This window comes from Plectrocnemia conspersa, unplaced genomic scaffold (assembly GCF_051122295.1).
Source record: "Plectrocnemia conspersa isolate PC_06_02 unplaced genomic scaffold, ASM5112229v1 ptg000008l, whole genome shotgun sequence".
Lineage (NCBI taxonomy): Eukaryota > Metazoa > Arthropoda > Insecta > Trichoptera > Polycentropodidae > Plectrocnemia > Plectrocnemia conspersa.
The window spans coordinates 6,457,024-6,483,241 of record NW_028277172.1 but is presented as its reverse complement, the minus strand read 5'-3'; the positions used below and the strand labels follow the sequence as shown (position 1 = coordinate 6,483,241).

The 26,218-nt window shown below is 25.9% G+C and overlaps 2 protein-coding genes across 3 annotated transcripts in view; one reads left to right on the top strand and one right to left on the bottom strand.

Annotated features, from left to right (window-relative positions):
• Positions 1 to 26,218, bottom strand: part of Lrt (Leucine-rich tendon-specific protein) — a 160,840-nt gene that overhangs the window by 72,323 nt on the left and 62,299 nt on the right. The window lies entirely within an intron of this gene.
• LOC148232830 (lysozyme-like) overlaps positions 1 to 26,218 on the top strand; it is a 29,209-nt gene that overhangs the window by 2,422 nt on the left and 569 nt on the right. The window contains exon 4 of the mRNA XM_088189623.1: positions 26,023 to 26,086. Within this exon, the coding sequence (XP_088045749.1) occupies positions 26,023 to 26,086 (64 nt within the window). The remainder of the gene's footprint in view (positions 1 to 26,022; positions 26,087 to 26,218) is intronic.

Here is a 26,218-nt window from a genome sequence, read left to right as displayed (position 1 = left end):
TTGTGAAAAATAAAAAAAATCTAATTTTTTACTAACTACTCTTAAATTCTCTAAATTTTATTACTTCTTAACATAAACATTTTTGAAATATTCTCTTAAGATGTAAATTAAAATAAATTTTGTAATTGGTACTAAAACAGTGAAACTGTAAATAATTAGATGATCTATTTTAAGGCAATTCTATTACATTTGATTTTTTTTAACAATATTTTTAATAAGAATCAATAAATACTATTTGTATTGAAAATTATATTTGGAATAAAATACAATATATTTATTATATATGTATTATTAGAAAATAGATTAAATTATAAAAGTTCCTTATAATGTTTTTTTTAAAAACTTAACTATTTTTTTTATTATTTCAATACAAAAATTAACTTTAATAATATGGAAAAAATCACCCTATTTTGTATAAAAATTTGAAGATATAAGTTATTCTGCTTTTACATTTCATTTACAAATAAAATAAAAATATTTTATATCAAAAAATGCTCATATATAGAATAATAATGCTATTTATATTATTATTGCAAAACCTATAAGCCTATTTATTATATTTAGGAATATATAAGTGGTAATTTTAAATGCACTACATTACACTATTTATCACTTCTGAATATTACAAAAGATTTGCTTTAAGATTAACGTTTAAAAATTTTATATATTCTTTACTAAATGTTTTATTATAAAAAAATAGTAAAAAAAAATGGCGTTTAATTCATAAATAAATATTAAGGTTTATTTTACTTATTAATTTAATCTTTTTAATTTTGTATATTGTATATTGTTTTGATATTTTGTATATTGCTATTTAAAAATTGTGACGCAATGAGATAACCTGTTTCGATGTTCTTAATTTAATTTTATTAATTGAAATAATATACAAAGTCATTAAAATATACGAAAAGCAAAGAAAATAGAATTATTAATGAAAACTTTTTACTTATATTTATAAATAATTAACATATAAAGCTAAACCCTTATAGTTGTGATAAATAATAAATGTATATTATCAATTAATTTATAAAAACAATTTCAGCTTTAAATATCAAATATTTTTTTATACAAAATAGTAAAAATTGCTGATAAATTAATATAAATAAATTAACAAATATTATTGCTTTTACAATTTTTGTAATAAAAATAAGAATAATTAAAAAGTTATTATAAATAATAAATTCAGTAAAAATATAGTTTATTAAATTATTAATGAAACGTTTTATGCTTATATGTAATAAGACATACAAATTTATTAACTTAATTAAATAGTATATATTTTTTAAATGTACCACTATTTTTATTTATTGTAGACTCAAAACACATTATAGCATTCATTTAATATAATAATATAAACAATAAAGATCATTTTTTATGACTACTTTAAAAAACGAAGTCATTAACATCGATATTTTTAATTTACTGATTTAATTGAAAAGAAAAACAATATTTTTTTTAATATGAATAAGATTTTTAAAACAGTAATAATATAATTAATTAATAAATAATGTATGTTCTTAAAATTATATAAGAAAAAATATAATTTTATTAAAAATAATTTATGTTATAATTTTTTTTAAGAGGTACTTAAAAAATATTTGGAAATATTTTATTATTAAAAAATATTATAAATTAATGTTTTCTTTAATAATAGTTTCATATTTGTTGTTTTGTATAATTAATTTGTATTTAAAAAACATACAAAAAATTATTTAAGATTACATCAAATTTATAATGTAGTCTTATCTTTATTTAAGATAATATTAAATAACCCAAAATTTTATTGAATATAATATTTACTAATTAATATTAAAGCCACTTTTGAATGCACCATATTATATGCACAATTATTAAGAAATCAAAAACATTCCATAAAATTTATTTTAAAAATAATATTTCAAAAAAATTTGCCAAACGTTTGTAAATATTTAAAAATACTTAAAAAGATATTTTATATTTTTACAAATTTTAGTAAATTACAGAAAAAGCTTTTAAATGATTATGTTGAATAAAAAATTTAAAGCTAATACACAAAAATATTTGTGAAATGTTTTCATTTTTATTACCATACAACAATCTACATTCTATAAAATTATAAATTAAATAACGTTTTTTTATTATTTGCATTAATTCACACTCAAAAAACAGGTTTAGCAAATTCTTAATAATTTTAAATATTAAATCAGGGCTACTTTTAAGTGCACTAGGATGCAATATTTTTCACTTACAAATATAAAAACACACCCATTTACCGTTTAATAAAATCAATACAAAAAATATTACATATAACACATTTTCCAAATAAAATTGTGTTAATTGCGGTATAATTATTCGTATCTTTAAATATTATTTGATGCACGACGACGACGACATACGGTACGCTCAGTATCACCAGGACTGATACAATATACAATATTTTTCAAAAAGTTGTATTATTTGATGTTAAACGATAAACCTGCTAATAAACCTTCCTGATACCAAGTAAAAAGCGGAATTTTCTCGCAATCGCTCTATTTCCGATCCTGACTCAATTCGCCTGTGACGTAATAGTCTTCGCCGATTTCCGAACGACGTGTGCTCGATTGGCACCGAACCGGGACGGTTTAATTAGAACCGGATAATGACCCAACAGGTGCATTTATCATTCGGGCAAATGGGTCTGTAGAACAACTTCGCAGTTATTAGAAAACCCTGATCCGGATCCGGGATAACCCAAAGCTAGAGAACCTATAATACCTACACATAAATGTGTCGTTAGATACTAAACTTGTCCCAATTAATTAATTTTCAAATTTATTATCATATAAATAAATTTACTATCTGACTTTTCAGAAGAAACATTACATAATATAATTTGATAACTGAAGCTTAATTATGAATTATATTTTTAAATTCATACTCAAATAAACATAAGATGTTTTCTAAGGCTTAGAATCAATTAATAAAGTTTGAAATCTAACGACTCGTATTTATAACGTACACGTATGAGTTGCTTTACGTTGATATCGTAAAATAAGATTACGCCCTTCAGATGTCTAGGGGTCTGACCCTTTAGGTTTAGAATTCGACAATTATACAATGCTTATTCAGTGTTGACGCGAGATGCTATTAATTCAAGACTAAGCTTGGTTATAAATCAGATTGTGTTCATGTACGTAATTTAATATAATAACAATGTATATGTATGTATTAAGAGGATATGTATAATATATAATAATTTAAAAAAAATATTTAATAAAAAAATTTTAGTACCAAAAAAATCGATTTCTCAATATTGACATATTTAAACCATACAATCTCATGTACATTTGCATACATACACGGTTTTTAATTTTGGTGTTATAGCAATTATATTATTAGATTTTATCACTAATGGTTTATAGGGTACGTCGCCTTTATTTTGACCGCAATCAGTGGAAATAACTCATGATTGATTTTTAACCACAGAAAAACTTCTGATATGTTTATCGCATTTTAAATAATAATATATGGAATATTTATACAGTGAACAAACATAACAATGATGATATTCAAATATTTTATCAATGAGTTAATGGTAAATTAATTAAAAGATAATAAACCACAGATTAAATAGCATGTTAATGAACTTATAAAGATAAAGAGTGAGAGAGAAGAAGAGAGCTATAAATATTATAAATTATAATAACCATTTTGCTTTAAATTTAAAAAAATTTAATAATATGAATAACCTTATTTTTGTGAGAAAAATTCCGAATACTTTTTAGAGATGGATCTAAATTGTAATATCCTAATTGTCTTGACATAATTAATACATTATTCTTTGAATGTAAGTGTTTCGTCAAATCTTTATTATAATATAACGTTCTGTCATTAGATAATAAATAATATTATGTAAATTAAAATATATTAAATGCGTATTATACCTAGTTAATTAAATATTATTAAGCAACAAATTTTTATACCTTATTAATATTTTATTTAAATATTTTTCTCTATTGAAGTTTTTTAGTTCACATTCAAATTTAAACCAAAGTTTTTAATTGATTTTTTTCACATTTATATATACTTAAAATTATTTAAACTGATTTTGTATTTTATTTCTATCAAATATATTTAACTTTTTACTATTATCTACCATATGCTTATATCACATTAGATATAAATTTTAATTAGCATTTGGCAGATTGCAATCGTGCCACATTTTATCTTAGATATATTTACAAAACTAGATAAAAAAATTAAATAGCGTCTAGAAATTGCGAATCGGCACCATAATTATTTATAAATTACTTCAAACATTTTTGCCATAAATTATGAATCTAAATATTAGGTGTTTATATGCTTTGTGAAATTCAAGACTATCTTTCTTTGTAAAATATATTTATAAATAATGAAAAAGTACAAAAATAAATTTTCAATTACTTTTTTCTGATTTTTATTATTTGTAGAATACGTTTAAAAATGCTAATTGGTAACAAAACTATTTTTTAATTACTTTACACATTTTTTAGATTTAAGGCAGACATTTTAATTTTGATATGAAACTTCTTAAAAAATACATAAATCAAGACTCTTTATAAAATATATCTACAATATAATTGGCGAATTGGAAACAAAACTATTTTTTAATTACTTCAAATATTTTTTTCTGATTTCAGTCAGATATTTTGCTTCTGATAATAAGGGTTTTTAGGAATAATGAAATTTAATACTCTAAAATATAAAATAGATGGCACTCAATGTATTTTTATATCACTCTAATTTTTTTTCTGATACTTAGCAAAAATTTTGATTGTGATATAAATTTTTTAGAATTACGGAACTAAAAACTCCCACTTTCTTTGTAAAATACATCTAAAATTTGTAAATTGGCATTAATACTATTTAAAAAAAATAGAATATTTCCGATTTAAGGCAAAAATTTTGATTCTGGTATTTGGCGTTTTGAGGAATCACGGAACAGACTTTCTTTCTCTTTGTAAAATACGAATCTAGGAAAATTTATTGCCTGTAATTCACGGCCAGCCATTTACCATCAGCAATTAATCTTAACGCCGCAGTTATTGATCGCATAAACAATTTATTATATCCTACTAGCAAATTTTATAGTTTAGAAGGATCGAGGAGAATTTAAAAAAGGTTTATTCATTGGTTGATTGACAAGCCTAAAAAAATATTTTTTAAATAAAAATATATTTTTAGAGGTTAAAATTACATGCGGTGCTAAAATGTCTAAAACTCAGTGTGAGATTTTTGAAACGTTCAATTGCTATCAAAACCCAAACCAAAACTAAACGAATTAATCTAACAGAAGTTCAAAATCTATATATAGTTTTAGAACTTTCATATGGTTAGGTTAGTGTTTGAACAGCAAATGTATGTTTTATAGCTGTTACATTTACTATAACAGGTCAAATTTTTTAAACCATGAATATAATTTTAGTAACTAGTTAAAATGTATCAAATAATTGATTTATAAATACATTGCTTACTGTCAGTAAAACTGTATGTATTTACAACTTCGCGGATGGTAAAATAACATCTATATATTTTCTATTTAATATGATAAAATAAATTATATATATTGCCTAAGCTCAAGATATGCTAGAGGTCATTTATAGGCTATAAATTATTTATGCGATCAATTAACGAGGCGATAAGCTGCTAGCGATTAATTGCTGGCGGTGAATTGCGGGCGATAATTTTTTCGGAACAAGTAAAATACATTGAAAAATTTCGAAATGAAACCGAAACTATTTTAAAACAAAAAAATTTAGGCAAAAATTTTTTATATGAATTACGAATTTTTGAAATTTTTGAAGAACTCAAGACTAAATTTTTTGTATTGAGACTCAAACTATTTTTAAATTATTTTCAATATTTTCAGGTTTTAAATTACTTCTAACATTTCTGATTTCGGGCTAAAATTTTGTTTCTGATATTTAAAGTTTTTTTTAATATTATAGAACTAAAGACTCTCTCCTTGTAAAATATATTTATAAGTTACGAATAAAAATCAAATCTTTTTTTAAATTACTTAAAACATTTTTACAAGCTTTGGCATAAAAAAATTATTCTTATGAGGCACGAAATTGTAAACATTCGCTTTCTATGAAATACCGATATTTTCCTTATTTTTTAAAATGTATTTTACTAATAAATAATTATGTGTTTATTTTATAATTAAATGACAAATACTTTTTTAAATATAGTATTAATAAACCATAAATTAATTTTTTAAATTGTGAAATTTAAAATTTTTATATCTTAAAATAATATTTTTAAATATACGAAACACGATGCCTAACAATTAAACTTATTTTAAGAATTTCAGTATATGCTAGTTTTAAATATATATATTCATATAAATATAATATTAACTAAATTTCATTTTGTAACTCTTAGAATATCAGTAATAATTACTAAATATTTTTTTAGTTGAATTACTAAAACTTTTAGCATCAGTATCAAAATACAAAACCGAAAATGCCTTGTGATATTTTTACAAAAATCTAGATTTAGATATATGTACATGTAAGTATTTATATATTCAAGAACTCTCTAATCAATACAACCAAATAATCTAATTCACTCATTGCACTTTATCCTGGACACATTGTCGCACTAATTCAATTAAATTAGCCATCGAAACGGCGACACAAAACACCGGCGGTGATTAGTGTCAAAGTTTCGCAATTGACACGCGCGGCTCTTATCGCATTTGGTACCAGCGCTAATATTCTAACGAGTTTAGTGCACAAAAGCAGGGCCGCATAATTAGACTGATTTATAAACGGGCGCCCGTGATTTATGCACGCGCGCGCCGATACTAATTCGTCACTGGGCCAAAATCGAATCGATTTGGAGGTAAACGCACGATATCACACATTGATTTTGGGAATCACTGGTTATAAATAAAAAAATAAGTTCTATATATTTTATAGTAAAATAATGAGCTCAAATCTAGAGAGATTTGCGCTCATTATTTTTTTCTCCTTTCGCGAATTACATATGAGGATGTTTGCTATTCAATTGCATCGCTTCTTGGTCACATCCCCGTGATATGTTAATACCCTTATAAAAAAACTTCATTTACTCACTTCGGCGATTGGTAACTAAGAGTAAAATAACAATAGTATTATGCGCAGGTGAAATGTATTATTTATCACGCGGCTTTTCCAAACAAAATGTACTTTTTTTGCGTATTGTTGTTTACTCGCAAAATTAAATCTCACATTTTTGTAGTATTTTTGCTTGTTAATTAGAATGACCTATAACTATCAAATTAAAAGTGTATTAATAAATATGATATGGACGTTTTAAAGGTTGTCTTTATTTTTTTAACTCTAAACACACTGATATATAGATCAAACTCACAACCATTAATATCTATTGCGACAGTGTGAGCTATAAATCGTTTTAATAATTCAATTCCCGATGCACTTCCAACAGCATTAAACAATAATGGCTGATATAGGATAACAAATTGATTGAATAATTATATTATCAAGAGAGTTTCCTGTTGGCTAAACTATGAAATCACCACCAAATAAATTAATTCCAATGACTTCAATGAAAGAAGCTGCAATTGTCTATATTTTTTACTACCATGTCAAATGCCTTGTAAATATCGAAAAGTACAAATCATGCATCAACGAATCTTTGCATTCGACTGGCTTACAACCCTTTCGGTCGATTCGAGAGGAGTTAAATAGCCGCAGCGAGGATTTGTAACGTCGACAAAGTACAGTAGTATCCGAATAATCCGACCATTCCCGAAACACCTTGCCCTAATCCGGTAATATTTCACACGACGCCACTAAAATATTTGATAGCGCGACGCAGTGTTGTGACAATGTTATTATAATGTTGATCGCAGTGTCGCTGCAACTAAAATTAACTGCATATTGCCACTGTCGGTGCACTTTGTACTATATTATACGGTACTATGGTGATATATTAGTTGTACGTATAGTTTTAATACATTCGCATGCGTTTAAATAATGCATTAGCGCACCGTAGATATAATTTGAAACTCGCGTTTAATTTAAACCGTTTCAGATATTCTGAAAATGTTAAAGCTTAATTTTTTAACTAGTCACTATATTAAAATATTTTTTTACGACTTAGTTTGAAAAATACGTCACATAAAATAAATCAGACTTGACTGTTAAATATTAAATGCACAAAATACTTTATTTTTCATTTTAATATGCTACACAATTTTTATTGTGTAAATAAAATGTTTTTGTAAAATAAAACCTTTAAAAAATATTTTTTTATAAGATTTAACAATAATAGAATATCATAACAATACATATTACCTCCCCATTCATAACTATTAATTCGATACTATTTTTTTAATTTATGATTTCATGACAAAATAAATATTTGCAATATATTTTTAACTGAATATATCTAATATTAATATAATAAACATAATTATAATATTCAATGTAGCCTTTAGTACTATGTTCATTAATTATTCATGCGTGAAACGACGGTAGCTAGTTTGACTATTTGACTTTAATATCGCACGAAACGTCAAAATTAATATTACGCGAAATTGCCTATATACAATTTGCATACAATATACATATGTATGTATGTTTATATACAATACATAACATAATAAATTAAATACATAATATAGAGCAGATGCAGATATAATATATTATAGCAATAATATATTTTCGGCGATTTGTTTAATAATTTCACTATCAAAACATGATTTATGCTACATAATTCAAGACTAAGACTACTAAAGATTTAATTATTTATTATCTTATTATTTAGCAATTAAGCGCATAACAAAAAAATATAATAATATAGTAATTTATGATAATTAAAAAACATTTGCTAAATACGTTTTGATATTGTATTTTAGCTTTATTAAAAAAATAAAAATAAAACATTATTTCTTATTTAAAGATTCATTATATTATGAATATAAAAATCTTATGAATAATATACTACGCCTATGTTATTGTAAATCCTATAGCAATAAATTGCTTTACTATATATATTTAAAAATATCTATACTTTTGGTTTGAGACTCAAAACTTTAAATCATCTAAAAATATACTCTAGTTACGGTTTTAAATTGTTTTAACGCCAAAACACTACTTTTAACTGTTTCTTGCTTTCTACGACAGAATACTACACAATATTTTTTAATTGTATTTTTTTAATTATCGTAATATGTATTATATAGATTTATGAAATATTTTTTTTAATAAACAAATTTAGTCTTTTTCATAAAAGTAAATGTATACTTTAGTTAATTTTCTTTTGCTATTGTAAACAGAATTTGTACAATTTTTAATAAGTATAGTAATTTTTCACGTTATTTGAAATTTATAAAGGTGATTTTTTACCAAACATTGTCATTTTTTTTGCAAATTATTATTTAATATTTTAGTTTTCATACATAAAATAATATTTTTTAAATAAAAAATGTAAATGTTTTTTATAATTTTTTATAAATAAAATTTTAGCTGTGGTTGGTATTCAAAAAGTGGGATTCGTAAGTTTCAAAGTTGAAAGGAAGAATATTTATAGTAATAAAATCACTTGGTACAAATTTGTATTTTTTTTATTATGTATTAAATTTATTTTTGTATTAAGTGAGTTAGTTTAATAGTTTTTAAAGTAATTTAAAACCAAAATTTGGGCCCAAAACAATCTTATTTTTGACATAAAAAATGGGAATGTTTTTTAAAAGAATTGCCTTGATTTTATTATATACTTTCTTATTAGTTAAATTAGTTATTACTACTACATTTTTTAAAGTATGAACTCAATAATATGTAATAAATCGTTTTTATTTTTTTCTTACAATTTATTTTTTAATATAATAACTATAATATTTTGTTGTTGTATTAATTATCCCACTTTAGTAGTTATTAATTATAATAAGGCTTTTTATTATAGAATATTATGTTTAAAACATAAAATAACAATGTAAAAATTCACTAAAATTTTTATGGAAAGATTTTTTGCTTTGGTTAATTTTTAAAAATATTATTTTTTGGGTATAATAATATTTTAATGTTGTATTAATTAACTTAATTTTGTAGTTTTTAAGGTAATAATATTTAGGTTCTTATTATCGAATAATATGTTTTAAACTTAAAATGTCAATGTAAAAAATCGCTAAAATTTTTATGAAACGATTTTTTACTGTGGTTAGTATTAAAAAATATTATTTTTTGGGTATAGCTTGAATTGATGCACAACATCGAAAATTAATATTTTTTAAGGGTTCAGTGAAAAAAGAACTAATAAAAATAATGAAAAAAATGTTTTAAGCCCTGTAAGATATTTTAAAAATTAAGTGACAATTAATTTTAATAAACATCCAGTTACTAATTTGAAATTAGGTTTATATTATTAGTATGTATAAAATCTCTTGCTGAAGTTTGTATATAAAATAATTTTTAAATCAATATTTACATCTAAGATTTAGGTTAAATATTATAAATATTTAAATTATGGATAATAAAATCGACGGTCAAAGAAAATATATTTTTTAATATAGATAATAAATTATTTTGTATTGTTTTATTAGTCGTTTTTAAAATTTTATTAGTCGTATTTAAAATTTATTCATTTAAACCTAATTTTAATTTATTGCTAACCTAATTTATATATAAAAGTACCAATTTACTGACTTAAAATATAAATATGCTTGCTTAAACTTTGAGACAAAACAATATTTGATCTGGTTTAAAAATTGAAAAATCATAAAAATATTTTTTACCATTGATTCAATATGCTTTTATAGACAAATACTGATATTTTATATAGTTATTTTTATAGCAATAAATAGCGCAACCGTGATAATAATAAATTTAGCATAAAAATATTTTATAAGTTAACTTAAAAATAGCTAGAGATTTAACCGTTTTTTTATCGTCATTTTAAAGTTAAATCTGTAGAATATATTGAAAAAAATAAAAACTTTTAACCTTTTCAATAATATGATAGATGTTTAAAATACAAAATAAGTTATTTATTGCTATAGATATTGCTACAAAATAATATTGAACCATATTTTTGAAGTTTTTTATTAAATTTAATTTTGGACACGAACTAAATACAATATATGATGTACAAGTATTATATTCAAAAATCAATATAATAAATAATTTAAACAATACAGTCAATAGAAAATGAATAAATGATCGATAAAAGACACAACATATTTTAATAATTCAACAAAGGACTAATAAAATAATCTTCAAATCTTGTTGAGACACAACTGTTTATATTATATGCTAACTATTCGCCGTATAAATTAAAAGCATTAAGTTTAATTTACATCATCTATCAGACCATTGTGATGAAGAAGTAATGAGAGATGGTGTTTATAAATTAGAAATCGTAAGTTCAAATACAACATGTGATTCTCTATAATATTCGAATGAGTTGTCAGGACCACTCATAATCGTTGCATCGAAATTTATATTCAAGATTCGTTGAATGGATTACAAAAGTATTAGATTTGTGTTTCTGTGGGAAGAAACAATTAAGCGGATTAACGGTGCCTATTACTATTTCTGTTTGACCCAAAAGTTCAACTTGCTCTTCAATAAGACTTGTATATCACGTATCTGTACCAACAAAAGGTATATTTGTTTTTTTAAATTAAATAACATTTCTAGTAGTCAGTGCAACTTAGCAGATGCGCTGACCCAAAAGCAAACGCCCCTTTTAATTTCACGCCCAAATCTCCTCGCACCGTATAAATTCGTTGCGATAAGATTAAAGTTAATCCAAGGCTCGTCATAGACGACCGTCTAGTTTCACCATCTAAATTCGTTTGTAACTTTTTATCAGCTCCACCGAAAAGTAAGTTATTTAGGGCTAACTTCCATCCATCAGGGCCGAGTTTAGCGTCCAACGGGCCGAATTCGCCCAACTCGCGTTAATCATATCTCTTACTCGCTCCTACTTCACTTACTTCACTTTTTCACGCAACATTTACCGTGGCATTAGATTATATTCGTCCGCGCACCTAATTAACGAAACTTTCCAAAAGAACAATAAATTATTAGGAGTGAGAGAGAATACCGCCGGGAGTAGCATAGTTGCCAGGGGGCGGTTTTTCGAACGGGTGGTCGGATTTTGGGGGGCGCTTAATTCGCCGGAACGTTTTGTTCTCCCCGGACGCGTGACTTGAGAAATTCGGTCGCAAATTTCACCTATACGATATGCTGATAAAAACTTATTATGGCGTGACGTGTTTGGCCAACTAAAGACAAATTGTATAAACAATAGTATAATGATTGCCTAGCTGTTTGTTTTAAATACATAAAATAATTTGTAATGCTATTTTGCTATTAATTTCATATTTCTAATTTTAAATATTTTTTTTTTGGTAAATGGCAATCAATGAATAATTATAGCAAATATTAACTTTAGAGTTAAATGATTGAGTTAGAAATAGTTATTATTTCCTTTCAAAATATTTTTTCAATTTTAGATCGACTTGAGCGAATTTATTAACATACATAAAGATTTATATAAACTTATAAAATGGATCCGGGTAAATGGATTTAATACATAAAAATTTTTTATACGAAGCAATTTAATCTCGCAATATTAACTACATTTTATAATTATATATTTATTTATTAATTTAATAATTCTGTGCAATAATAATTATTGTGCAAATTGTTTAGATTGTACAGTTTAAATAAAAAAATAAAAATATATATTATATAACTTATTTTTAATAAGCCTTAAGATTTTTAATTTGTGCTTCTTCTTTGAGATTAAATATATACACATCAATTACTCTTTATCTTAAACACTAAATTATTAAGTATGCTAAATAAATGTATTAAATGATAAACAATATAATAATTATTATATTAATATTTTTTTATTTTTATCACTTATAAATATTTACAATCAATTCAAAAATAAATAAAGGGATAGCTTTTTTATCATTTATTTTTTAATAACATATTAAGCTTTCTTTAAAAAGTTTGTAGTGTTGAAAACACACGAAAAAACACCTTTAAAAATGTTTTGATTTAATTATGATATTTGTAACTTTCATTCTACATTCTTTCATTCAACATTCTACTTTAACGAGAAACATTTAAGTTAAATATCAACTATTCGTTTATATTTAAACTAAAATATTTTAAAACTTTTGATTTTTTTGTTCATTGTTAGGTGTAACTTAAAAACGAAAGTAGTCAACAGAAATTTCAGTGTACCTATGCAAAACCCACAGCCCATTTTTAGTTTTGACAAATGAAATCCAATAAGCTAAACAATTTTAAAAAAATGTTACTGCCGAAATTCCATAAATTACATGTTAATGTTTTGTAGCTGTGGACTTTTTTATTGCCAATTATAAAGTTTTTAATCTAGCTAAAATCAAAATGTTTAATGTGTATTTTAGTTATTCAATATCAGTGGCGTAGCTATGGGGGGGCGGAGGAATTCGTGCACAATGCTAAACAGCGCCGTGTATTTCTCGCCGTTGTCAGCTGCCGAAATTTGTTAAATCACATACACTCACAATCACACAATACACAAACACATACGAGAATCGATCAATCACTCGCGGCCGATAGACGTAATTGAAACAAGCGTCCTGATATTAATTTGCACTTATGCTAATGATCCCGTTATCGTTTTACAAGCGCGCTCCCAGCGGCGCACCGAATTGATTTAGCGAAGATTACCTATTTGCATAATCGGGGCCCCGTTTGATAACGGGGGCGCGTTCGTAACGATAATTGGGGTAAATATGACAGTATTTACCCGAACGCCGATTTTACATCGGAAGTGTCTCGCTGGGTGGGAGTGAATGTGCAATATCGACAGCGCGACGACGACTTGACTCGGTCTCAATTGCTACCATTAGGTTTTTTATGCAATGTGTTGTATAAACACACAATGAATTTGTCTATTTATTAAATATAGAATGTTGGGGAAACAATATAAAAAATTATCTGTCGAATTATTTGTTGGTTGCCTGCCTCTTTCGATAGATTTTTGTTTGGCGCCCCTTTCGGTAGGACGGCCAATTACAAATTATGATTTATTAGTATACTATTAAGATTATCATGCCTGTCAATTTTTACTAGAATTTTTTCATCCGTTTTTGAACCTGCCAATTTAATCTCTCCATGGGGTGGTCTAATTGTTAAGTGGAAGAGTATTTTATTTTATGAACCCGTTAGTCATTATAATAATATTTTACTTCCAATCAATTGTTATAGATTAATTTATTCTAGATTTTACTAATCTCACGAATAAATATCATAATTGATAATTACAAAAAAAATAAACTATTTTGCATTGAAGTAAAAAAATAGTTATAGGGCAAAATAATAATAATACTTACTAATAACTTGCTAATTTTGGGAGATTAGTTTTGCAGCAATAATATCAAAATATTGTACTGCCACAGAGCTATGTAAAACTCTTAGTTGTTATTTAAAAAAATATTTAGTTAACATTCACACAAATAAGTTTTTTACTAGAATTGATCACATAATTGCAATATTTAAAATTGATAAAATAATAATATAGTTGAAAATTGAGTTAATAGTGAAAACTTGTTCTTAAAAAAAATTATTGAGTCCCTTATTATTATTATTAATATTATTAAATATTATAATTTTAATGTTTTTTAATTGCAAAAATATTACATATATAAAAAACTCCTGCTGAAAAACTGAAATGTAATGTTTTTTATTTATTTTCTGTAACGGCTTATTTTGGTATAATTTATTAAACGCGAAAACCCCCCTTCCTGCCCCCCCCCCCAACTGACATCCCTGATGTTGTACCATATTATAAATTTGTTGTAGCTGCAGTACATTTCACCCCACAAAAATTTTTCAAAAAATTATTCTATTAACTCAAAAACATTTAAGAGTCAACTGAAGAAATAAATATTTAAAATGTTGAGTTTGCATTTGACCAAAAATATTGGCTTGAAGATATCGATGTACAGTTGACATTTCGAGAGATGAAAATTAGAAACATGTCAATCAGACTACCACTAAACAAAAGAAATGATTCGTGAATTTTGAGAATACATTCACGAAAAAACATCCTGAAAAAATATTGCATTTGCTATTATCTATGAATTTTATTTACATTTTCTTTAGTTAATATAAACGCGATTTTTGCAAATGAATCTAATTATTACTGGAATAAAAGTTTCGTATAAGACCAATACAGTTTCGACACTTTTGTTCATCAAACGTTTTCGGACCAATTTTGCCACTTTTCGATCCTTTAAAATACACCAACACTAAAAAATAAATTGAAACGATTTATTAGACGAAAATTGGACAAAACTTTCGAAATCACAATAGTTGTATATTTGGAATTTACAAGTCTAAAGCTTATAAAAAAATAAGATAAATTTTATTTTATTTTTTATGCACTTCGCGGTGTAGGGAAAGCTGCGTTAAGTTTAATTTAAATTTTATTTTAATATAATTTCTTTAGTAAAAAGCTTGACAAGAAATAAGTTCTGGCACTTTTTTTGTTTAAACAAAGGCCTATATATATTTATATTTGCGATGTACCGGCTATACTGCGCATTCTCCCAATATTCAGTTTCGGCGTGACTGTTTGCTTTTAATTCCAGCGTGGATTCTGAGCCCCAAGCCCATTCATAATAATTTCAATATCACGCATCGACCCATGGAATGTAACATGACGGTTCAGTTGTTTCACCCTGGAGTAGGTTCAGGATCTGTAAACCTGTTTCGGAACTTTTTTCCGCAAAAACTGTTTATCGTTATTTATCCTGGTTTTCTTCGCGTTTGTATCAGTGTTTGCATTATATAATAAAGTGCTATGTTATACCAAGAAACTGGGATGTTTCAATATTATTTCAAAGATACATATCTTTTCCGAAATTGAATATGTATACATCAAACGTGTTTCAAGTAATCGAAAAAGTATAACTGTAAGAGCTATCGAATAACGACAGTGTTGTTTTGTTATTAATATAAATACCTTATATGAAATCTTACAAATTTATCTAACAATTTAATATGAGAAATAATTAAATAAACCATACAAAATAAAAACATTAAAATACCAGCATATAGCCTTACTTTCAACTAATTTAATCTTGAGCAAGTTAAAATATCATAAGTACATACATATATATGTATAAGGAATTAAATTAAACTTGCTTTATGAGATAATAAAATATAAATAATTTAATATAATAAATAAGCAAATAAAATCAGTGGTAAAAACTGAATCACAGTAAATAAAAACTTTTTTGCGATAACTTTGGGGCATAATAATAAAATCGTAGCCACGTAAACTTAAAGCAACAAATATTTTTCTAAGAAAAATAGATGATTCGTTATGAATATACAAAGATTCTGCCTTTTAAAACTTATAATCAATAAACAACATAATCAATATAGATTAGAAAAATACTAAGATAAAATACCTAGAACGATAAGCATAAAAAATATCTGCTTTAAATAACGATTAAAAATATTATAATAGACTAGATGACGCATTGAATATTTACGTTTCTAGAATTTATATATATATTTTTTTAACGATTGCTAATATTTTAGATATTTCTTTAACATTTAAAAAAACGTCCTTTTGAAAAACTCTGACAAGCTACTGCCCTGTTAGTTTGTTACTGTAATTTAGTAAAATATTTATTGATTATTTAAATAATTCTCTGTGGAGTACAATTCCAACGAATCGCCATTCGAAAAAATCACTTAATGCCAAATAAATTCTATAGTTTAATCATAATTTTATAAAGTATTAAAATGTGTACTATAAATTATTTTAATTACTTTATTAATATTGAAAAAATGATTTGACGTGTTACTCCACACCGAGCAAGCATATGTTTATTTTTCTAACCGAACTTTAAAAATCTAAATTGTGATATTATTTCAATTAAGCTCAGGTTTTATCAGTATGCTTATATATGTAACGCTCGATTTATAAATTATACTACTAGCCTGTTTACTTTAAAGCTTATCTTGTTTCATAAAATTTATTTTATCCTTTAAAATATGTATTTGCCCTTTTAAAGAACGCACTAAATTTTTTTTAGCTTTTTAAAAAAAAGTAAAAAACTGATTTTATGATTTAGAAACTATTATATATTTAGTAAAAAATTACTTTATTCTAAATTTAATTTATTCATTTATATCCGCTGTGCTTACTTAACCTTCATCCGTCCCTCGGGTCTTTTTCGACCCGAAACGATTTTGTTTTGCAAATATATCTTAAAATATTAATACTACATATCTGTAATTTCGTGACTTTGATTTTGTTGAGATAATAAACTAATTTTTGAAAAGAAAAAATAAATATGTTACCTGGATTATCTCTTGTAAAAAAAGTAACACTCAAGTCCCTCGGGTCGAAAATGACCCAAGTCTATTTTAGGTCAAATTATTGGAATTCCCGGCGCAAACAGATGTTTATTGTTTATAACAGTGGTTCTTAACCGGTGCACCGCGGTGCACCAGTGCACCGCGAGCTTATTGCAAGTGCACCGCGAGAAAATTGGTAAAAACAAAAATTCCGCAAAATAGTAAAATCTTAATGTTTCAATCAATTTATATTTTATTATGGTCGTGATACCCCACAATGGATAAATTTATTACCAAACGAAATTGTGAATCAGACCAAAATATTAATGACACTGGGAGTACAAGTGGAAGAAGTAGTGACGATATTACTAGACATCATACGTCTCATACAAAAGAAAATATATCCAATAAAAAAAAAAAATAATGGACAGTATTCTGAAGAATATTTACGTTTCAGTTTTTCTAGCATCAATGAGGAAGGATATCACATTCCACTATGTGTTGTATGTGGAGAAAAACTGTCCAATAGCGCGATGTATACTGACAAGTTAAATCGCCACTTCACTACGAAGCACGCCGATCTTGCAACAAAAAGTAAAGATTACTTCAAAAGATTGTTAAGCATGCAAAATAAGCAAGCGAAATATTTTGAAAGAACTGTTAAAATTTCCGATAGGGCACAACTGGCGTCATACAAGATTGCTGAATTGATTGCTGTACAATTAAAACCACATACTATAGCAGAGTCTCTAATTTTACCTGCATGTGAAATAGGAAAAAATATGTTTGGTGATGAAGCAAAAAGGAAATTATGAAAATTCCTCTTTCAAACGATACAATAAAAAAAATAATTAAATATGTCGGATGATACTGAGAAAATAGTTAACGATAAACTTTCCAAGCGATATTTTGTTTTACAAGTCTCCGAATCTACTGACATTAGCGGTAAGGCACAAATACTAGGATTCGTTCGTTTCATAAATGAAAACAAAATAGTGAATCAATATCTATGCTGCAAAGAACTTACCGAGCATACGACAGGACAAGATGTTTTTGATTTTATTTTTTCATATTTAGAACAATTTAAAATATCATGGAAGTTATGTGTAGGAATTTGTATGGATGGTGCTCCTTCAATGGTAGGCTCATTTAAAGGATTTGTAACCCTTGCAAAGACAAGAAAACCTAATATCATATCTACGCACTATTTTTTACATAGAGAATCTTTAGTTTCGAAAATATTACCAGCAACACTAAAACTTATACTAAATCAAGTTGTAAATATAGTGAATTTCATAAAATCAAGACCTTTAAAAACACTCATGTTTAAAAAACTTTGCATTTCTATGGAAGCTATGTACGAGTGTTTGCTTTTTCACACTGAAGTCAGGTGGTTATCTAAGGGTAAAGTTTTATGCCGATTCATAGAACTTAAGAATGAATTGTTAAACTTTTTCGAAATGAAGGTATGGATGATTTTGTAAAATGTCTTCAGAATAATGATTGGTATGCTAAAGTGACATATTTAGCAGATATTTTTAATTACTTAAATAACGTTAACACAAGCCTTCAAGGAAAAAACGAAAAATTCATGACATCCATTGACAAATTGACAGGATTTCGGAAAAAAATAACTCTTTCGAAAAATCGAATAATAGAAAAAAAAGTAGATATGTTTCCTTCACTTAACGAAAACATTCCCAAGGGAGTTATCTCCGCAATAATAGAACATTTAACTTTATTGAAAGAAAAAATTGCACATTATTTTCCATTCTTAAATATAGAAAATTATGACCGGATACAAAATCATCAAATTAGTCTCATTGTCGACTGATCGTACTCTAAAAATTAAATTTTCCGAAATAACTATGAAGAATTTTTGGATTACTGTCCAAAAGGAATATTCACTTCTTTACATGAAGGCACTGAAAATTTTGTTACAGTTTCCAACATCATATTTGTGTGAGCTTGGTTTCTCAACAACAACTAATATGAAAACTAAAAAACGAGAAAGACAGAAAAAAATTTAAACGAAGAATTCAGGGTAACTAAATAAAATATTCGACGTAATATTTCTGATATCTGCAAAAGCCAACAAGCTCAGGTATCACATTAATTAATTTTTGATTGATCGTATAAATTCCATTATGTTAAGCAGGAACGTCATTTTGGGTAAGCAAAGGGGTGAAAATGCACCACTTAGATTTGCCACCCAAAGAGCACCTTTAAATATTAATACAAATGTTTTTAATAAAACACGTAATTAAAAATTTGTTCTAGGGCAAAATTAACTACCTAAATTTATTTTCAATACTAAACTTTTTTATATAATTTAATTTAAAAAAATATATTAAAAATTTTTATGTAATTTTGTATGTAACTATTATGTTTTTAAAATATGTAATAAAAATTATGTCCACATATTTTTTTCGACCTCTTAATTCTGGTGCACCGCCATTTTTTCCCATGATCAAAAGTGCACCGTGACTTTGAAAAGGATAAGAACCACTGGTTTATAACCTTCTAAGAAATACTCTTTTGAAGTGATTATAATAGAAGATAATTTACTTGAATTTTCATCGGGAAATGATACCTGCTCAGAGACGTCAGATCATATTGAAGAATTGACTGAAACTTCTGATAGTGACATAGATTATGTACCTCCTGGATCTACATCATATCTTTCTAAAGATAAAGGTATTAAATGGCGATCAAAGCCTTCAACATAGCCGTCAATCATCATCAAACATGATTAGAACTACCCCTGGAATCACAAGGTATGCTGTTTCTCGCATATCAACAGAAAATCTGCATTTCAATTATTGTTTACAAATTCTATAAAAACTATTATTATTCAAAATACCATTTTGGAAGGAAATCGTGTATAAAGAGGATTGCAAAATATTGATAATGTCAAATTGGATGCATATATTGGACTTTTGTTGTTAGCTGGTATATATAAATTGAATAATGAGGATTTGGAAAATTTATGGCACGAAACAAAGGGTCGACATATATTCAGGGCTACTATGTCACTAAAACGATTCAAAATTATATCGAGTCATTCGATTTGATGATCGTAGTACACGAGCTGCTAGAAGAAATACTGACAAATTAGCCCCAATTCGAGAACTTTAGAATAAATGGGTTGAAATACTACCATACCTTTATAATCTGGGCGAAAATGTAATAATCGATGAGCAATTGATTTCATACAATTCCGTTTCGACAATACATGCCAAAAAAGCCGGCTAAATATGGGATTACATTTTGGGTGCTAGCAAAAATAGTTAGGTTTGGAATATAGATATATACACTGGAAAAGTAGCTGGTGAAGCACCTGAAAGGAATCAAGGAAGGCGAGCGGTTTTAGATTTGTGTCAACAACTTGATGGGAGAAATGTAACAGTTGACAACTTTTTCACTTCTTATGAACAAAGTCAAATGTTACTTATAAAAAAAAATACTATGATTGGCACTATTCAAAAAAATAAAACGTCAATTCCACCCGTATTGCTCGAAGTAAAAGGCAAAGCAATTTTTACTTCAAAATTTGCATTTACAAAGAATACATCTTTAGTGTCATACATTCCTAAAAAAAAGAAATGTGTTGTTCTTCAGAGCACTCTTCACATAACGAAGGAATTGTCAGGTGGTTCTGAAAATAAACCAAACATTATATTAGAATTTAATGCAACGAAAGGAGGAGTTGATACCTTAGACAAAAATAGCCAATTACAGTACTCGAAGAAAAACAAAAAGATGACCAATTACTTTTTTTGCCAATATATTAGATATATCTATATCAAATGCATTTATTATATTTACATGAGTTTATCCAGATTGGAATATAAAAAAAAATTATCAAAGGAGAATTTTCATTGAAACCGTGGGCAAATTATTGATAAAAGACAACAATTTATATTAGAACAAAAATGCACAACTACATCTCCTTTAGAAGTACCAACAGCAAGGATACGTGTTCAAAAAAAAGGTAGATGTCACATTTGCCCAAAATCGGACAATAAACATGCATTAGAATGTAAATATTGTAAAAGATTTATTTTTAAGGCACTTTCCTATAATGTATGTAATAAATGTAATAAATAAATAATTAACCCATAAATCGCTCTTTATTATTCGTAAACAGTCAACATTACCGTTACTAATAAAATTAATTTAATTAATTTGCATTTTGTTTCTTTTAAGTCAAAAATTTCTACCTGGGTCGAAAAAGACCCGAGGGACTTTAGTGTACAGTCGATTTGAGGGACGGATGAAGGTTAAAAGTATCAACTTTTTAAATCAATGAAGCATTTGCTTCCCAATTTTTACAACAATGAAACATGTCCGAATTTATATTACTTAAAAACCTTATTAAATAGATAATAAATAAATATAAATTTTAAAGAAATTTATAATTTATAAATTATTAATTTTAAATTTAAATTTATAAATTATATAATAAAATCTATTACAAAACAAACTCTTGTATGGTAAAAATATCGATATTACTTCCTAGTATAGATATTTAATATCATTAAATAATTAGTGTATATTAATATTTCTTAATAAGTTTCAGAACTTTTATTAGGTTAGGTTTGGGTTTAAATAGAATTTGGACAGTAAAGTTATAAATATTTTCAATAGTATAATTATAATTTAATGCTCCTTTTTTAATATTTTAATGCACAAATAATTTGTTTAATTGCATACTACAGATAAAATATTGCTAAATGTATTAAAAACGTTGAACAAATTCCCAATTATTTATGGCTCATATTTTAATATTTTAATGCACAAACAATTTATTTTATGGAACAAAGTATTTATTAAAATGCATATATTTTTTTAATAATTTTCTGGTAAATTCAATAAAAACAGCATCATAAAAATCTGCTAAGCAATATTTTAATGATACAGAACTACTTAAATGTATTAAAACAGATGACGAATTATACTTGCATGATTATTACATTGAAACAAATGTTTAATCGTCTCAAAAAAACCGCTCTAAATAAAAAGCATGTCAAGTTCCATTAAGTGTCTAAGTAATTCTTACTGTTTTCTATAATTTAAACTTTTAAGTATAACACGAATTTTTACCATGACAACATACTTTTAAAAAAGAGTCAAACTTTGCAGTTTAAAGCCGTTTTTTTTTCGAGTAATGTTAAGAAAACGACTAATTTTATTGCAAAAAACATGATTTTAAACTACGAAATGGAAGCGGCTTACACCAATTTCAGAATTGCATTATAACAAACGATTAATCATATATGTATGGTTATGATATGAAAACTAAGGTACTACCGTTTTAATGAAAGCTTTCTAGATAATTGTTTTTTATTACATTTTTAAGGGTTGGAATAGAGTGGACCGTAAGTTCTAGATTGATAACACAGAGGCTACGGATTTTTTATGCTTAATTATATAGATGTCACTAATTTATCAGTCACATTCACATGTACTAATAACCCGCTGTAATGCATTGGACTCACGCATTTAAGGTTATAACGTAAAAATAACAAAAATATGCTTTTAGTTAATTTTCTTTTAAATTTAGATTTATATTGGAGATTCTTACTCTAAAGGCCCTCTATAAAGCTACAACAACAAAGTATTAGTTCGATATTTGAGAACTAAACAGGAAGCTATTGATTGTCAATAAATACTATTTGAAACTTTTTGATAAACACATTCCAGGAAACAATGCGTTTTTATTGTTATACGTATCTTTTGTAATAATCGTATGGTCACCCATAAATGATCTGAAATGTATGCTTTTACTAAAGGGTGGTGGTTTAGTTAAACAATAACACAATTGCTCCTGAATTTGCCTAAGCATCATCGTCTAGTATACAAGACATGACATTTGGTCACAGCACCACATTAAATATCAAAGAAGAGCAGCAAGCGTTAAAATTTCTGTTAGATAATGCTTGAAAATTACATAAAAATGTTTGGTCTATAAAAATGAAAAGGTAATAATAAAATTTATAGCTTTATATATTTAATAAAAAATACCCGAGACTTTTTATTTTACGCTTTTTTTTCTAAATCGATTAATCTAATTTATGTTTATTAAGTGAATTTGTCGATCATATAATTTTAAATAAAATATTACTTTGTAAAAATTTTATAAATTGTCAAACATCATTTCACATACAGATGTCTATCTGCGATGAGACGAAATTACGAGAGTATCTAGGTGAAATTTCGTTAGTTCCCGATTATATTATTCCCATGGTGTATTGCGCGCGGGCGTCACAGTGGTTTGATATATGATCTACTAAGGAGATTACTTTGCGGCCATTCTTCCAACTTTTGTGTCATGAAAGTTATTTATTGGGAACTATCCACCTCGTTCCGTCCACTCCACGCTCTATCCCCATCCCGTTCTCACGCCCCCCTCCACCGACCGACGTGGGCCATCTCGGCGGGCGATCTGCGGAGCGCAGCTTCCATTTTGGACCAGTCTCAATTTCTTAGCTGCATGCTGCTGGCAGAAAAAGTGCGCGAGATTTTTGCAATTCCAATTTTTGCATCGGGACAATTTGTCATTCCGTTCTGTGGAGTTTTACCTCCTTATAATATATTATGCATCCCATTGTTAAATTGCGAATGATGTAATAGTTTAAAAAGTAATTACAGTTATATTTTAAATAATTATGTATATAAACATACCCCTTTTAATTTTAATTTAAAAAAGCTTTGTCCCATTTAAAATTGTACTGTTAAAATTTACTGTATTTAGTCAACGTCATATTAAATGCTGACTTTATGTTTAACAGCCTAAAATTTTATTATATTGAAAATGACAGAACAAAGATTGTCTATTAAATTTTGCGATACAAGGAAAGAGTCATGAAGTAGTGCAAATTATGTAGTGCCTTTTTGACAATGATATGACTAAACAAAAAATTAAGAATGGTACAAATCGAATATGACACTTGAGATGAGCAACATAGCTCATCAACAACCGATAAAAATATATGTATGTAATCGTTAAATAACTACATATTAAGAAGATAACTCACGGAACTATTTTCTAAAAAGTACAATTACTGCAAATCAATTTATACTGACTTTTATATTCAAAGTACAGCTAAATTGAAACCAAAATCGGTTTATTACAATTTTTGAAAAAAGTTTTTGGTGACACAGAAATTATATGTGTATAATCATAGCGGTAAAGCAAAGATTAAATCGTCTTAATAAAAATGCTATACAAAATCACGTCAAGTTAAATCGAATGTCAAATTTTTTTTTTTTTTTAATAATAACTTTCAAGTCTAATATTAATACTCTAAATAAGAAGTACTATTTTTCAGTTCAAACCCGTTTTTCAGAAGAAAACGATCTCATTATTATCAATAATGATAACTTTTAAGTCTACTACAAATTTCTAATATTAGAATGAGCTCTAAATAAAGACTAGATTTATAGAAAAAAAACTGAATATCAAACCGCGATAATGCAGCAACTTAGGTGTATGTTTATGACATTAAAAATAATTTATTTATTAATGCAAAACGTTACGGTAGCGTAGGGAAGCACATTTTTTGGCGGAACTCAACAGGAAGACGATGACCGGCGGTGCTTCGTCCGCCGATCTCATATATATAATTTATATAAATTAAACATTTACTTATAATTATTAGATATAAAAAATAATACTGCAGCGGCTAAATCTGTGTGTAATTGCTACCTGTCATCATCCATCAAAGTACTAATGTACAAAGTTTTAATAAAAACTTCCTGAAGAGTCAAGAGCAGAAATATATCGGCATATCGGCAAGATCAATGACTAATTCCCGAAAGACCTGGAATTAAATCCAATATAAAACATTGTTTTATTTAATTCTACCGTGTTTGGAAGATCGTTATTAGCGATTATCACAAATTAGGTTTTCCTAGATTTTCCTAATCTCATGAATATATATCATGATAAATTAAGCAAATCGATCTGGGTCATACATATTAGATTTTTAAAATGATTAAATATTTTAAATTGAATTTTTCATAAATATATGATATTCTCTATCTCAAAAAAATAGTTTTTTGAGATAAAGAATATTATATATTTATGAAAAATATTAATATTTTAAATTAAAAATAAATAAATATTTTAAATCAAATTTTTCATAAATATATGATATTCTTTATCTCAAAAAACTAATTTTTTGAAATATAGAACATTATATATTTATTAAAAAATAATATTTTCTTTGATTATCACTGAAAAGCTTGCTTAAAGAAAACGACAAAAATTAGTGGCAAACATGGATTTTTCTATTCTTGTAGATAAAAAGCATATTGAAAAAAAAATGGTTTGATTAAAATTTAATACAATATTCAATATTATAAAAAAATTAAAAGATATATAAATATAATACATGATTATTAATTGTCAACAATACGTATATTACAATATTATTATAATGGTACAATACAAAATAATTACCATGTTGAAAGGTAGTAGTGTGTATAATAAAATATGTATTATATTATATCATATATTAAAATGTAATATTAACTTGTAGCTAGAATATTAAATTACAATAAATCAAATAATAAGTTGTAAACATTAAAATTGCTTGATTTTTGTAAATAACGAAAATATTTATCTACATACATATTTAAATAGATTATTATTGTAATATTTTAAATTTTATCATTGCAGCTAAACAGCAATACTGTTTGCAGAAAAGGACGTAAAGCGGGATTATGCAACATGAAATGCGACGGTACGTAAAATTATATCTATTGTTAATTTCACTAGTTAAAGTTTAAACAAATAAACATATACCCTAATTGATTTTTAAATAAAATATAAATTCTATTTAACAAAAAGTATAAATTCACACGAAATAAATTAC